Consider the following 17605-nt stretch of genomic DNA (forward strand, 5'->3'; position numbering starts at 1 on the left):
GAATTCGGAAATACAGGGGACCAAGCAGTTTCGTTGCCATGCCAACTTGAATGACCACTTTAAAAGCTGGGTTATTGGCCCTCATTTTTACGACTAGTTATTGCAACCTCTGAATAACGTGAAACAGCTGTTAATGTAAGTTCGAATTACCCGATTTATGGATTTCATGGCGATTTCAGTTGGCTGTGACAGATTCTGTAAAATAAATAAATAAAGGTTTTTCCACCTTATATCTATTGCCCATTTCTGCACTCGTCGAACTCCCCGATCCGGTCTAGGCATTTTCTGAAGTTTCTCACACGTCGCTCAGTAGATTCTCCAGGTCAGGTGTAAGTACTGGAAACACATAGTGCGGTTTTGTTCAGTGGTCGAGCAGCATGCAGGAGGCAGGATGCATCATGCTCACTCATTCCTGCGAATTCTCTGGACAGCTGCCAGAGCTATTAACACATGGGATGGATCGTATAGTACAATGATTAGGGAGCTGGGGTAAAAACCGTTTAATGTCCGTTCCAGCTGTTTGATCCTCACATACAACTCTTTGGGGTACTGCTCAGGCTAGAAGCAAGATTTTTTTTCTTTTTGCACGTAACAGTGAGTTGAACGGAAGCTGTGTTGTTGTGACCGTTGGGGATTTGTCAGGAGCCCAAGCACTACATAAAGTTTTAGGAAAAAAAAATGTTTGAAACTCCAAAGTGAAAACTACGTACTTCTCGTATTCAGAAAACAAAAAAAACAAATAGTGGAAAAGAAACTCTAAAACCCATTACCACAGAGAGCCTACCACAGACTATAAGACAGGAACAGTATGGGTGCCCACACATTCAAGTAGGATGTGTTTATGTATCGCCCTGTCTTTATTTGATATTATTTTTAATCCTTTCCGTGTTGCTTAATTTTAAATTACAATCAACAGCAAAACATAATATATTTCTCATGGGACAGCTAATGTCAATATTGATTATCCACAAACCAAAAAAGAACATCTGTTTCACAACAGTGTTTCTCTCCTAGCTGTCAGCTTGCATAGTTCAGTTCAGTTCAGTTCAGTTCATTTTTATTTCAAACATTTCAAACATGTGCCTTCACAATCATTACAAAATATCATTCCATTATTTGTTTGAAAAGGAGTAGGCTGAAGTATTTACTTATTTGTCCCTACCCCCTCAAGTTTTACCTCTCATTCATTTAAATTTTTTTTTGTCTTAAATTAAACAAACAACATATGAAACATATAAACATATGAAGTAAAACAAAACATAACATACATAAATCAAAAACAAGAAATTAGCAAGCCCCACCACAGTATAGTTTCTTTCATATGAAAAATACAGAATGTGTATATTTGCAGATACACAAGTTATGGAAAAACAACAAACCAAAACAAAACAAAAAAACAAAAAAACAACCAAAAAAGAACCGCAACACCATTACCAGCAACATAGGATAAGCAAAATGTAAAACAAACAACAAAAATTATTAAACAACTGACACTTTTATAAGTTTGGAGTGTAGTTCTCTTTGGATAACCTGTGATGTGCTGTCACTCATGTATTTCATTAACTACACTCTTTTGTGATATGGTGTTAGTTTCACCTTTGCTGAGTTTATTTCTACAAAAGACAAGCTGACTTATTATGGAATATAATCCTTGTGGTTATACAATTCACATCATTACACTTGAGTAGATAAAGTAATGAACCTGACACAAAGCCACAGAAAACATATATGCTAATGACATTTAATGAAAAGTAATCTCCTCTATGATATGAAATGATGTATGGGGAGAACTCCTAAATGGGAGTGTGGAGGTGAGGGGATAGTAGTTAGGAAATAGTGTTTTCTTATATACATAGTTTTTTATTTATATATTACAGCGTCGAGATCTCAAACACGCTGATAGCTATAATTTTAAAAGGGACAAAGGAAAAAGAAATTCTGAAGGAAAAGGATGACAGGGTGAGAGAAATGACAGATAAATGGGCTTGCTGTGTTGATGATTTTCTTGCTTGTTCCACCAAGAATAAAGAGCCCAGCAGTCAGCTCTCATCAAAGATAAACACAACTTTTTAACGAGTGCATTTATCCTGTTGCACTGCTGTCTTGCAAATGATGTGCTGCGCTCATCCCTTTTTTCCCTCTCAGTGATTTTTTTGTGGTGTTTGTGTCGTTAGTTTTACCTCATTTGAATTGAGGACCCAACTCAGCAGATGTATGCTGAATTCACTTGACCTGCCCCAAATGCCTTGTGATAACAGGCATTTATGTGAAATCCTTTCTTTTTCTTCTTTAACTCAAGAAGGTGGGAGTTTTAGGAGTGGAGAGACATAGGTGATGACAATTATGATGGCCTTTTATTGTGCATATGTGTTTTTCATTGTAAAAGGTTCACACAGCAGTAACTCAGCTTTCTTGGTGTCCATGGCAACTGTAAAAGAAAGAAGGCACACTTCACCCATTTCTTCCCTCAGCTTATTTCGTTTGTCTCTCCCCTCCATGCCATCCATTAATTCTCTGTTTTTCTCAGACCTCCCCCAATGTTGTTTTCTGCTTGTCTACTTGCTCTTTTCTTTTGTTGTAAACTAGTTCACCTTTGCAAGCACCACATTTCTTATTTTGCCATGGTAAATCCCTGTAGTTGGCTCAACCAGTACAACTGCAAAATTGCTCTTTATCAGCAAGAAGAGGATGATGGTTCCAAGAAGGTATAAAATGGTCTTTTCTGAATTACCATTATGACTCAATCCAATGATTGAGTCATAGTGTTCACATAATAGTGTACACAATTAATCACAACTTGCCTCATGATTTGAATCACACACGAGTTTTCTAAATGTTCTTTTTATGTACAGACTTAAGAGGGAGAACAGGAAGCATCCATGGCACATGGATTAATCAGCCGCATAAGAGGCAGCAGAACATCATATACTATGTGACTAGAAAACTGTGGAAGAGATTCATTACTTGTCATTTTCCACAAAATCTCACATCTGCTGCCCAAGCTTCTCAGCATCCTTTGAAACAAACAAAGTGTTTTCTTAGAGGAGCTGTGCAGAGAGGAGGAGGAGGATGGGCTGGAATTTTTTCTCATCTCAATTGCTCCATCTCTATTTTTCTGTACAGCTAACAGTGAGGCCTTAAGGGTTTGAGCAACTGGTCTCAAGAAGAAAAAAAAAAGGAAAAGGCAAAGGCTCAAAGGCAAAGCCAATTCAAGATATTTTGGTTTCTGTGTGAGAGAGACAGCGTGGTTAAGAGTTAAATCATGCTGTGTATTTGAATAACAGAATAATGCTGGGTGTGAGTGTGTGAGGGAAGAAATGAGAAGGAAAAGCTGTTAAGGAGAGAAAAAAATACACAAAGGCAAATCAGGAATACATACATAGGTTTGCATCAGCAAAGACAAAAATGCTAAAAAAATAATGAGATATGTCTTTTTTTTGACAATATGTGTTATTTCTCTTCCTTGGGTAGTATCAGCTACACATCACTCAACTGTATCTGTAGTTATATGGACAGCATGCAATCATATAAGCAGATGAAACATGAAAGCTAATTAGAAAGGCCAGAACACTCAAGCGAGGTACATGCAGTTACAGGAAACATAATGAGGCTTTGAGGGACTCGATGCAGGTAAGTAAAAGGTCACAGGGGAGAGAATACATGTGGGCAGGTAAGATACAGTCAACAACACAGATTTGCAGATGACACAAGAAAAAGAAAACATATTCAGTCTATGTGGAGTAGCATATTTTTGATTTTTTTAATTCTAACAAATTGTAAAAGCAGTCTTAAAATTGGATGGGAATCTCAATTTTCAAAACTTAGAACTTTATCATAGAAATAAGCAACAAAACTGGCTTTTATATCCTCATCTTTTGTAATTATCCTTTGTACAATTTGATGGACAATAGCTTTTCCATCAAACAAGGTAAAACTGGACCATTATAACCTCACAAGGATTTTTGTTCCATATTACTGTTGGTGTGTCTGCAGTTAAGCCTTGTTCCGTAAAAAGTGGAACATTAATTCAGCTCAGCTCATATTAATGCTTCAAGCCATTCTCTTTGTTAGTGAACCGGCGACTTCATCACTGATGAAATCACTGATTACTGATTTTCAATTACTGCAATGAGAACTTCAAGAATTAAAAAGAAGACTGTTTGATATAAAGTACTTTCCGTGTGGGTTAACAGTTGCTGTTGATCAGGAGGTGTATAAACCAAGAAGTTGTTACCTCAGAAAAGGAGGTTTTGTTTTTGGTAGCTTTTGCGTGAATGCGTGTGGGCATGTGTGTCACATCTCATTATGTGTGTAAACATGATAGCTTGAAAAATGTTGAATAAATTCTGAGAAAACTTTGTAGAGGTGTAGAATGGGGTCGTGTTAACAATTCATTAAAATCTGGCTTACATCCAAATTCAAATTCAAATTCAAATTTTATTTGTCACGTACACAGTCATACACAGTACGATATGTAGTGAAATGCTTGGACAACTGCTCGTGACCTAAAGAAAACAAAAAAAGGAAAAGGCTATGAATAAGATGGGAAATAAATATGAAAAATTAAAAAGGGTAAATTTAACTAGGAAGGAATAAAATATAAATTAAGGTTAAAAATGAAATAACTGTACAACACAAATTAGAATGAAGGGTAAATTTAACTGGGAAAGAATAAGATAAAATATATAAATTAAAGTTGAAAATAAAATAACTGTGCAACAAAATACACAATATAGAACTATATAAGAATGTATGAAGAAATATAAATAAATATATATACAATAACAGCAGCTGTACAAGTATTAACTGGAAATAAAGAAATATAATGTCCAGTGTTGTGCAATCCACATTATGTCTTGTGCAGTGCAAATATGCTTAAAGTGATTAAGTGATGAAGTGAAACAATGTCCAGAAAGTCCAGTGTGTGTGTAAGAACCATATGTGTGGGTCAGTACTGTGTGGTGGTGTGATTGAGAGACCGTATCGCCTGCGGGAAGAAGCTCCTCCTCAGTCTCTCTGTGTTGGTCTTCAGGGAGCGGAATCGCTTTCCTGACCTCAACAGAGAGAACAGTCTGTTGTTGGGATGGCTGAGGTCCTTCACCATCTTCCTGGCCTTGGTCCAGCACCGCCTGCTGTAGATTGAGTGCAGGTCAGGGAGCTCGGAGCGGATGGTGCGCTCAACTGACCGCACAACCCTCTGTAGAGCTCGTCTGTCCTGCATGGTGCTGTTCCCGAACCAGGTTAAGATGTTTCCCGCCAGGATGCTCTCTATGGTGCACGAGTAAAAGTTCCTGAGCACCTTGGAGGGCAGTTGGAAGTCTCTCAAGCATCTGAGGTGGTAGAGACGCTGACGGGCCTTTTTCACCACGGTGTTGATGTGACAGGACCATGACAGGTCCTGCGTGATGTGAACTCCGAGGTACCACAAAGGTCAACTTAATAATTTATTGATTAAAAATTGCCAAAAGGTCTTATAACTTAGGAACTATGATTCTTTCAAGTGTGTTGTATATATTCAATATAAATCATGTGACATCTGACTTCTGACCTCTCCTTTAAGGTCAATAGCTAAAGGTCAAAGGGATAATAACAGTATGGAAAGTTATTTAAAACTAGTTTTCTTACTGCCATTGTTTTTTACTCAAAACATAAAGGCACATATCATTACTTAGGATCTCTCCTGGAGTCCTCATACGAACATTGTGATCAGAAAGTCTCATCAGCGTCATTTCCTAAGGAGGCTTAGGAGGTTTGGCATGCACGCCAACATCTCCTTAACCTTCAACAGGAGCACAAATGAGAGCCTGCTGATGGGCTGCATCAGAGTTTGGTATGAGAGTTGTTCTGCCAACAACCAGAAATCACTACAGAGACTGATGGAGGTAGCAGAGAACATTACTGGCAACAGCCTTCCTGCCATTAAGGACTTCTACCTCCAGCAGCTCCTGCAAGGCCCAAAATACTATGACTGATCACAGCCATCCACCACACCAGCTATCTCCTTTTTACGGCAGATGGCACAGGGATGTGGCTGCACAGATCGCGAGATTATAGAGCAGTTTTTAGTCAAGCCTTCAGATTACCCAAATGCAACACCTGACACTTGACTGCTACTTGCAGCTGTCATACCATCCCCATCCCCATGTTTTTTATTACTTATGTACTTACTTTATGTTATATATTACTTATTATTTATCTCTTTTTTCATTCTTGTTGACCCTGTGTTAATTGAAACGTGACAAAAAAAACCTGAAAGTTAAACTAAATTGAATGTGAATGATATATGGGGATTCTAAATGTCACATTAACTTATTAGGACTTTGTTATGTACAGTATGGTAACAGGTCATAACCATACTAATACATAACAATTTTAATACCATATCCAGAAATAACTCGGGGTTTTTCTTTTTGTTTTTTGTTTTTTTGTTTTTTTGTTTTTTTGTTTTTTGGGGGGGGGGGGCAAATAAATGTGTGATGAAATTTTTTTTGATTGATTTTGATTTTTTTGACATTTTTTACTAAACATTGAAACAACACTATCTCTATCCACTTAAATTAAAAGAAAAGAGTGAGCTTCTTCGGTGGGGGTTTGCACTCTTGGAGCACTATACCTTTACTTATACTTCTCTATAGTGACTGTAATAAATCTGTTTGACAGCTTTTGACCTAATTAACAAACACACAAAAACGCTTCCATAATGTAAAGCAAGAATTAAACTGTTAAATTCCTTCTCAGCATAAAAATGTACAGCATGACCAATAAGCTTGGAGATTTGTAAAAGGGTGTGAAAATGTTGGAGATCAGGGCTTTATATGACTGGCTGTTTTACTATGATATACTGTAACAATAATAGTTTTACTGCATCCTTAACAACATAACCACTCACTGTCTGCTATTATTCAATATGATCACTCTTGCACTTAGCCCCAGGTATCAGCTTACTATCCCTTTGTTGCTGAGCTAAGACTAAAAGTCTCTGTTCCTCTCTTACTGTAGTTTAGGGCTTTGCTCTCCTGCAGAGAAAGAAAAAAGAAACATGAAGCTGAGCTCAGCTTCTTCCAGTGAGTAAGCTACCGTTAGCTGTGAATTATCCCACTTACTTGCATATTCAAAGGCACAAAACCATAAAGTTCTCTCTTAGAATTAAGTGGGAAAACCATGCCAAAGGCAGAACACACTGTGAGGTGCCACATCATGCCAGTGAAAACATCAAAAGTAAGGGATTCCTGGGGGACGAAGCCACCTGGGGTAAATAAATTGAGGCATTTGTACACATATATTTCCAAGTTACAATGTGTTTAATTAACAAATAATAATGGATTTAGTAATATATATATAAAGATCACTTTTAATTTGAAATGTACACCAAAGCCATTTTATTTTATTTTAATTTTTATATCATATTCCCTCATTATGATTTACAGATGTACACTAATAATGCAGCCAGAACAGTGTGACAATAGTAATGTATACAGGTACAGTTATCATAGCTGATAGTACACCACACAGCTGAATCAGTTTGCACTAATCCCATGCCTATTTGCTATTATGGATAAAACTGTCAGATCTATGGGCTCTCGAGCATGAAATAAATTGCCTTTTTACAGGAGGCACAGCTGAAGGTGGCAGAGTTGAAGATGCTAAGATCTGGAGTCATGTGGATGGACAGGATTAAAAATGAGTGTATTAGAAGGACAGTTCAGGTTGAGTGGTGAAGAGAACAAGTTAAGAGTCCAGACTGAGATGCTCTGGACATGTCCACAAGAGGGATAAATGATATACTGAAAAAGGTATATTGAATACAGAGTTGACAGGCTGGAGGAGAACAGGAAGACCACACAGAAGATTCATGAATGTAGTGAACAGCAGATGATCTATAGTGGTGACCCTAAAGAATTTTTTTCCCCCTACTCAACTGATCTGTGGATAAGAGGTTGTATAGGTTTAGAAAAAGTAGTGGAAAACATTTGTTAATTAGACAGTTATGTTCAGCCATGAAAGCACTAGCTTTGAAAAGTTCAGCTTTAATGCCACAAACCTCTCTGCATGCTTGAATGCAAAACAGTGTGTGAATGAAGCTAAAAATAGCCACAGAGGCACATGCTATTCTCTGTTACCCGAGAGAAATGGATTAGATAGAATATGAAATTAGATATTCTCTCTCTCTATCTTCTCTATCTTGATTTTTGAATTCCATTAACTGATAGTAATGTACAAAGTCTATGAACTCTTAGATTTGTATCTTGTAATGTAACTGTGGGCTGATACTCATTAGTTAAAACTATATATGTTTACATTATAAACCTCAATAAGGTGGTCTACTACGTTTTGTTTTAATAAAATTTACATGCTTCTCTATATCAGTCTGTGTGTTTTATTGACAGTTGTGTCTTCAGGAGAAAACAGAGCTGCTATTTTAGACATATAAATGCCTGACTGTATCAACACAGAACACATAAAGAAAGAAAGAAAAAGTCCCAGGAACAGTGTAACATCCCTTGGTTTAAATCTGACCTTTTCTCTAACATCCAGCGTGACCATAATTATAGACCTCACCGATTCACCACAGCTGCATTGTGGTATGTGTTTTATTGCACTAAAGTAACACAAGAGTGCCACGAGATGCGCTTAAAATGTGACATGCATGGCATTTCTAAACACATCAGACAATAGCATATGACAATGGATCAACTTTTAAACTACTTCCTGAAAATTGAAAAGCGGGTGTCCAACAATCCCAAAACAGTGGTTATATGTATAATTCTGGTCTTACGAAAGCTCACTACCCCAGGCCCAATAGTACACGCACATTACACATACAATGTGTAGCATTTAATTATCTTTATTATTTAACCTGGGGTTAGATCTTTTCTCACATAACCAGTGTCATGACACAAGATAAATGTGCTCTAACTTTAGTATCATAAAAGTGTACATTGTACAGTGTACAGTGTACAATATATATTAAATACAACAATAAATTATTATTATTTAACAGTAACATTTAACAGTTATTTAACAGTAAAACGAAAAGAGAGAGAAGAAGAGAATGAGAGAACATGAGCACGAATCAACCCTCTACCTGAAAAAAGGTCGTGCTCAGAGCCGATGTTTGATTTGGTGACCCAGAAAATGATCACAAATCTGGGGTCAATCTTCTATAGAAGTCGCCATATAAGAATCAAAATCAGAAATCTTGGGACTTGAAATTAACTACCTACCACGTGAACTTTAATAAAGTTAACATGTTATTTTCTCCACAGGGAGCAGGGAGCATTATATTATTTTGAAGCTGATGGAGAGTCATCTGCCTGTCCATCATCTCTGCCCGCATGACTGGCAGACTGCAGGCTACTCTGGGAATGAGATGTGTTGCTCTGCTAGATGGTGTGTTGCCTCAAGAGGGAGCCTCCCAGAGAGAGGTTAACACCTGCTAAACCTGCTGAGGCCCGTGGGAGGATGCTCCTATAAAAAGAATTTAGTTGAGGGAGAGAAAGATAAACAGAGAAGCACTCATGGACACATGCACACAAGCATGCACGCACATGTGCTTTCTGGTTAAATGCATATTAAACAGGTATTAGCAGCTAGGAACCAGCACACGTGCAGACCTGTTTGGGCAAGTTTTTCTCAATGTCTATGTGATTTTTAGAAATAAAAAACAAACAAACAAACAAACAAACATGGACTTGATGCCTGTCAGCGTGCACTTTTTTTTTAGATTGTCCTAAGTCTGGAATTCATTACTGCTATTGCAACCACTGTATGCTGCACGCCAATGCATTATAAAATCGGCACCTGAGAACCTGTTAAGTGCATGATTACATCAAATATCCATCTTCTTTTGCATTTATATTAGCACTTTATGTAACAAATAAATTATTTATATGGATTATTCTTCACAGTCATAAAAAGTCTGTTATTTGCACACAATAAATTTAAATTTACATATGAAAGCGATGGCACCGTTTTTGAATGTTTAGATGCTTTGCATTACAATTTGCCATGGGCACTAGGAAACATTACAGTCTGAATTACTTAGAAAATGTAAAATTGCTAGTAGTCAGAAAATATTTAGTGAACTCCAGTATACTATATGGACAAAAGTATTGAGCCACACTAAGGCAGCATGCTTCTATTGCCAGTCCCAAGCCCCGATAAATGAGTAGTGTTGAATCAAGAAGGTCATGGGCCAACAGGTTGGAAACTTTGCCACTCTTTCCCAAAGGAAACGGAAGAGGAGAGGGGTAAGGTGTGTTAGGAAGCAGCATGACAGTGAGGATTTTATATTTAGGGAGTATTATGAAAGTGAAGAGAGAGTCAGATAGGGTCACGTGTTTGTCGCTAAAACTGAAGAGGTGGTGTTGAATATTGCCAGGGCTTATTCCCCACAAGTTGGATGTCAATTAGAACTGAAAGAGGAATTCTAGGGTACCCTGGATGAAGTGGTATATATGAGGGACAGCTCAGGTTGAGCAGTTTGGAGACAAAGTTAGAAAGGCAAGACTGAGATGGGTTGGACATGTGCAGAGGATGGATAGTGGATATATATAGGTCAAGGGAAGCTGAATATCAAGCTGCCAGGCAGCAGATAAAAATGAAGACCACAGAAATTTTCATGGAGGTAGTGAAGCAGGGCATGCAGAGGGTTGATGTGATAGAAGAAGACGCTAGGGATAGTGTGAAATCAAAGAAGATAATCTGTTGTGGTGACCTCTAAACGGACCTGCCAAAAGAAAAAGAACACGACTGAGCCACACCACTTAGTCTTAGAATCCAGGTGTTTTCACAACCACTAGCTGAGGTGCATAGAGTTTTTAAAGATTTGTGAAAGAATGGGTCACTCTAAAGAGCTCACTGAATTTGAGTGTGGCATTGTAACCACTGCAACAAGTCAATTTGTGCAATTTGTTTCCTCATAAATATTCCACGGTCAATGGAAGCATTTAGGAACCACAGCAGTTCTGCTATGAAGTGGCAGACCGCATAAAGTTCCAGAGCAGGGTTGCTGAGTGCTGACGCACACAGTGTGCAAAAGTCACCAACGCTCTGCTGACTCAGTAACTGCAGAGCTCTAAAATCTCCTAGGCATTAAAATCAGCACAAAAACTGTGCGCCAGGAACTTCATGTCACGAGTTTCCATGGCTGAGCAGCTCCTATAGGTAAAATGTGTAGGCTGCCCAGTTGATTTGGCTGTAGTGCATCTTAGCAAGAGAGGGGGAAAAGAGAAAGAAAAATGATATAGTTGAGAAGCTGACACAGTTTGTTGAAAAAAAAAAAAGCCCTTTGAGTTGTTGTTTCTTGAGGAACCAGATTTTGTATTGTTTACAGTTGTCTTTTTGTCCAAAATGCACAATAAAACATCTATTATATGTGAAGAAGCCAACATATAAATTAGCGCAAAGGAGTTGAGTCTTTACAAACAGTCAGAGGATGCCTGGACCTTCTCATTAGTGAGCATGAAACCACACGTGTGACTCACATATAATAACGCTGATGAGTTTTATTTGTTGCAGGCTACTATTGATTTTGTTTGAGAGATATCCTTACCCTGAGGGCAGTCTGAGCAATGTAGTAACTATCTCTTCTGTTATTCTGACACTTTCCCAGAGCATCAACAGTCTTACTGCACTGCTGGGAAAGAGCTTTGTAAGTAGACCCAGGGGAGCAAGACAACACGAAGGTTCACAGTGTTGTGTGTGTGTGTGTGTGTGTGTGTGTGTGTGTGTGTGTGGAAGCATTCATGTGTTTGCGTTAGTGCGTGCATATGGTAGGGAATTCACTTGTTTTGGTGACAGTGTTACCATGTCAGTAATAATTCATCAGCTAGGTTTTGTGATGTGTATACTGCATGTCTGTCTGTGAGTTGTAGGAACAACTATCATAGTTTACAGAATTACAGAAGTGTAATTTTTGTATGATAAAGGAAAATTTACTTCAAGCACAATATATAAAGTTTATATTATTTTTTCTTTTATTTATAAAGTTCTAATGAGTGTATTTATGCCTAATTTGTATTTGAGACTAAATAGTGAGAAACATGTGACCATATGTGATTCACACACACACATGCGCGCACTCACACAGAGATGCACAGACAAAGGATGCTTCCTTAATGGCAAAGTCTGACATGGCTTTTACATAACTGAATCAGGAATTATTCTTTTCATGCTTCATGTGATTAGGCTTTAATGTGTCAATTATACAGCCTTTCCCATTTGTCCACCAGATCAAGGTAGAATGAACCATTATCCGTGCCAGTCAGAGGGCAGAACAACCAACTGAGCTGAACCATTGCACCATAGCACCAACAGCCAATCTCAGAGAGCTGATGATGATGCCCACCCCACCCCCACCCAGTGTTGCCATGGTAACAGAGCAACGAGTACCTCTATAGCTCTTATATCTGTGGTTATGGTTGTCCGTTTCCATTTTTAGGTGCAGGGATTGATCACTATTCTGCTCACCAATCATCGAATCAGGGTGGCACTGGGGCAGAACATCTGAGGATGGCCCCAGCTGAGACTGACTACCTGCTTCTTACATGAGAAATCACATAAGAGGGAAAATCTGATGGAACCTAGGAGAGATGAAATTTGTTCCATCCACCACAGGTGGAAACAGCCAACCTAATGTATTTGTGACCAGTATCACTACAAACTTGTAAAAACCCTCATTAACTTGCAATCTAAATATTTAAACACATTTTACATTAATACGCAGAAAATAGTTGCAACCTCTTGACATCACACGTTGATGATGTAGAAAAACTGGTGTCTCTCTGAACCTAACCTGAGCATGATGGAGTAAGTGTTGATTAAAACGGTTTCTTTCTGGCTCCTGTATCTGCTGGTACAGTTGAAATTGCTTAGCAACACTGAAGAAACTAATTAAGAAATTATGTGTTTGGGGTATGGCTGTGAACCACAATGTTATCACATGATAACAGTGTTAGTCACAAGGGTGGTGGAACCTGTTAAGATGCAAATAACCATGACAATACACACAACTTTGTCTCTTAACAAAACCTGCAACAACATATTATTTTGACGTGTGGCAGCATATCAGGACTGCTCAGCTGTATTAATTCACAATTAACTACATCAGCTACAGTATTATTTTACTCTATTCTTTCTCTTTTATTACTGTAGACTTTAACATGGAATGTTTCTGTCTGCAATTTTTGATTTATGCAGGTATTTTTGTTGTGGAGAAAGCACTTACGATTTGTTTAATCTACAAAACAAACAAACAAACAAACAAAAAAATCACCAAAGATTTTCTCATAAGACAACAGAAAGAAACTCCTACACAGTTACTTCTAGCATGCTCAGGAGATGCTCTGTATCTAAATAATTTATTTCTCTAAGTCTGATGAAATCTTCTGGATGTGACATCATCATCTGAAGTTCCATTAGGTTCCTCTTGTGCTTCATTTACATCTGCTATCTTTTATTTTCATCATGAAATATTTTCAGAGAACATAAAATTTTAAAAAAATGTTTGTGTGCTAATAGGCCTGAAACACCTGGTTGGTTTTCTTTGACTATGGTTATCCTATAGACACCAATAACATTATGTATGGTTTTGTTTTGCACTCAAAGAATATCTGCAACAATAACATGTAGTACCCCTTATCCGATTTAGGGCTTCGGTGGTGCTGTCACTGAGTGAGAGGCAGATTACGCCCTGAGCAGGTCACCTGTCCATCACATAATTGCAGTTACTGTCCTCTACAAAGTATTGTAATTTTCGAGACACTTAAGATAAATGCACTTCTTCAAGGATTGACTTCTGGAACATTTAACACATATTATTAAATTATTACTCCCTGAAACCGATTAATATTCTAACATCATTTTAGGAGTGACAGTAAGGTCTAATCAAGCTTCCTTTTTTCTTTCAGACCTTCAGCTCCAAGTTTACATTTGGGAAACAAATACCCTCTGCATTTAAGATTAGGCTTAAAACTATCCTTCTCGACAAAGCATATAGTCAGGGCTGGATCAGGGCCCTGTTTCAGGAAGCCCGTTTAGAAAACTCAGAGTGAAAAACGACACTCACGGTTGAGTAACCCCAAACTGTCCAACTCGGAATATTCCGTTTCAGAAAGGCTGATAACAATTAGTTCAGTCAACGCGGAGTTGCTACAACCCCAAGTTAAGCACGCGCACGAGGATACATAAAGCCCCGATCAGTGGAGCACAGATTAAGCGAGTCACCATGGAGACGGAGGGAAAGAAGGCGCGGTCGACGTATTTCACAGCGCTCGAGGCGGAAATTCTGATGGCAGCATAATATACCACCTGTAAGCACATATTGAAATTATCTGAGCACATCACAAGTACACATTTGCCTACTCTGTATGCCCAAATGTGTGCCGTCACAGCCAACAGAAAAAAAGCGGAGGCCCGAAAAACAGGTGGGGGTCCTCCACCACCACCACTCACAGAGGCTGAGCAGTTGGCCCTCAGCCAAAACAGTGGGCGCCCTGTGGCTGAAGGCATCTCTGCGGGGACATCCTCTGTGGCAACAACCCCACAAGACACAAGTGCCTACATAAGGGGTAAATCCAAAACAATACATGGCGTGCATACATCCATTCTGCACAGTCACCTTGACCAAAATGAACTATGTCGTAGTGAAGTTACTGTCCTACTGACAGAGAATGACAGTCATCAAACAGTTAGGTGAATAAACAACACTGAGACACTTGGAAACTGTTAACGTGCTGCACAGGTGAGGGCCCAGGGAGAGACTCACACACACCGAGCTGCAGTGGTACGTCTTTATTATGAGCATAGCAGTGTCCTTTAATTTTGCATACATGCGTGTGTGTGTGTTAACCTCCCACAGGGTGAGCTCCCTGTTCCCAGAGACAGAGCGAGTAGTACATTCCGTACCTTTCCCAATAAGTGTAACATATGAACATATACCTCAATGCAACATAAAGCTCATAAAAGCGTTTCCACCCTGACACCTACTGATTTTGCCTTCTCTCAGTGTCGGTTGTCTCTGAGAGCATACTGACAATGAGGTGTATGGTGATTGGTATGTCTGGTAATTGCCATTTGCGCCCACATAAGTCATGAGTGACCTGTATGAACCCCATATTCTTCCAGTTGACGGTGATGGTGTACTGCATCTGGTGCAGCCCCCTGTTGAGCCAGACCGACATGCAGTTGTGAGTACTCGTAATACTCCACAGACTACATGTGTCAACAGTAGAACAGCAATGTTGTTAAATGTCTCCACCACAGGCACATGATGACGAAACAGTGACAGCTGCTACAGAGGAGGCCGCAACAGAGCCACACTATGAGGTATACAGTGTACAGTGGAAAATATAACAACTGACGACAATGTGGTACTATGATGACACCGTGGACTTACTATGTCCCCGGCAGAGTGATGCTGGAAATGAAGAGGAAGAGGGTCCAGCCACTCCTACAACGAACCTTTCCACAGTGGGTTGTTCAGCACTGATTTACAACCAACCTAAGTAGGCATGTACTATGGATGCCAATGCTATGTCCCTTGTTGCAATAGCTCCCTGTGAAGCAGCTGTATAAGACATATCTGGCCAGGAAGATAAGAAAGTGCGACATGGAAATGGTGCACCTCCAGCTGCAGATCCAAAAGTCGAAGCTGGAGATTGTACTGCTGGAACAACAGTTAAGGGTGGGTGGAGTGATCATAGATGGACGAATCATGTCAGTGTTTGTACAACATACTAATATACGCATTTATTCTTTGTGTACAGGACATACAGGGTGACCAATAAAGGCAGTTGACCACAGTATCTGTGTATTTGTCTTGTAACATGTTGGGTTGACGGGTCACAGGAAATGGTTGTGGCATATGGTGTCTCTGACTGCTCTTCCATCCTGTACGTTCGTGGGTGGGTCAGGATGTTCATCGTGTGGATCACTGCTGTTGTCTGGTTCAGCTGGACACTGTTCACCTCTAATCGTGGCAATGTTGTGTAGGATCACACATGCCACAATGATGTCACATGCCCTTTCTGGGGTGACCCTGAGTCCACGAAGGCACTGGAACAGGGCCTAGAGCATTCCGATGGTCATTTCAACTCTGGCCCGTGTCCTGCAATGGGCCAGATTATAACGCTGCTGTGGGCCCGGTTCAGGGTCAGGGTAAGGGGTGAGCAAATAGGGTAGACATGGGTACCCCCTATCACCAAGCAGGTGGCCAGTGAACTCTCCTAGGACAGAAGAATACATGTCAGTGCAAACGTCCCTGTGGCAATTGGTCTCTGTATATTTCACAGTTACTTCGACCCACCATGTCCAAATTTGGTGCTCAGTGTACATTCCCGGAAGATTCGTGAGTCATGTACAGAGCCTGGCCACTTGGCTTCCACATTTGTGATGATGTTGGCAGCATCACATATGATCTACCCAGTGCAGAGAACACATATTAGCATCCATTACCATGATGCCATCACTTGTTGGTGTGAAATGCTACAGGGAATTATGTACCTGTACATTGATGCTGTGGACGGACTTCCTGTTCACATAGTCTCCTTCATTTGCTGAGGGTGCAATGATTGGGATGTGGGTGCCATCTATACAGCCAATCACGCCTGGGAACCCTGGAAATTTATGAACCATTTGAGTGGTAGTTCACGTATCACCACATCATGCATTGAGTTTTGTTCATCCTGATACCTGCAATTTTGTGGAATCGCTCTTTGATGAATCTTGTGGGTCTGTGACCGGGGAACACCACAAACGAGTGCAGGAGACGTTTCAGTGCTACTGTAACATTCCTGACTGCCCGACAGACAGTAGCCTTGGAAACGTGCTCAGCGTCACCGATATTGTACAGAAAGCTCCCGTTTGCAAAGAAACGGAGTGCGGTACAAAGAATATGTAATGGACTGAGCGCATGTCCGCGATGTGTCACATGCGCAATATATGGCCTGAGGATGTTATCCAAATAACTTATTGATTGTGCTGAGAAACGGTAACGTTCGCACAGGAAATCATCAGGTAATGATAAGATGTCCATACGCGCTCTGATCACTCTCTCCCGGCGGAGTGCTCTGCGGAGAATTTGGGCTTCAACATCTACTGGCTCTTCAAGGAAGGGACACGCCATGTCTGACACTTCCTGCTGTCAGGTTTCCGACAAAGAGGCGGGGTCAGTCAGGGTTAGTTGTAGTAAACCTGCTAGGGGGCAGGTTAGCTTCACGGCGTGTGTCGTCATAGTGACTCACTCAGGCTTCAGCTGAACTCGCTTTGTGAAACCGAAAACCCAGAGTTTTCGTTAACTCAGGGTATACTTACTCAGTTTTTCCACTAAACCGGCTTCCTGAAACAGGGCCCAGGTGACTAAATCCTCGCTTAGTTATCCTGCCTCGCTTAGGCCTAGACTGCTGTGGGATTCCCGCGAGTGTTTCTTTTCACTCACTCACTTTTTTCACACACTATGTGTTTATACACAACTCTTAATCATCAGTTATTATTAATCTCTGGCTCTCTTCCATAGTGTGTCTTTCTCCTTTCGCTCCCTACCGGTTGTGGCAGATGGCTCCCTGAGCCTGGTTCTGCCAGAGGTCTCTTCCTGTTAAAAGGAAGT

General features: G+C 39.9%; 1 protein-coding gene across 1 annotated transcript; it reads left to right on the top strand.

Annotated features, from left to right (window-relative positions):
• Positions 1-14377: 14377 nt before the first annotated feature.
• LOC145428656 (uncharacterized) lies at positions 14378-15806 on the top strand. Its single transcript, XM_080301154.1, has 6 exons — positions 14378-14570; positions 15127-15188; positions 15265-15327; positions 15412-15471; positions 15554-15685; positions 15768-15806. Exons 1-6 carry the CDS (start codon positions 14378-14380, stop codon positions 15786-15788), a joined length of 531 nt encoding a protein of 176 aa, XP_080157280.1. The 3' UTR covers positions 15789-15806.
• Positions 15807-17605: the final 1799 nt, after the last annotated feature.

The sequence above is a fragment of the Astatotilapia calliptera genome, chromosome 1 (genome assembly GCF_964374335.1).
Source record: "Astatotilapia calliptera chromosome 1, fAstCal68.1, whole genome shotgun sequence".
Taxonomy (NCBI): Eukaryota; Metazoa; Chordata; class Actinopteri; order Cichliformes; family Cichlidae; genus Astatotilapia; species Astatotilapia calliptera.

What these genes read in the sequence shown, in the direction of transcription:
- LOC145428656 (XM_080301154.1), top strand. Translation starts at nt 14,378, where the DNA reads ATGTGTGCCGTCACAGCCAACAGAAAAAAAGCGGAGGCCCGAAAAACA. An exon ending in CTACAACGAACCTTTCCACA is followed by an intron (nt 15,472 to 15,553) that starts GTGGGTTGTTCA and finishes TTGTTGCAATAG; the next exon opens with CTCCCTGTGAAGCAGCTGTA. An exon ending in TGCTGGAACAACAGTTAAGG is followed by an intron (nt 15,686 to 15,767) that starts GTGGGTGGAGTG and finishes CTTTGTGTACAG; the next exon opens with GACATACAGGGTGACCAATA.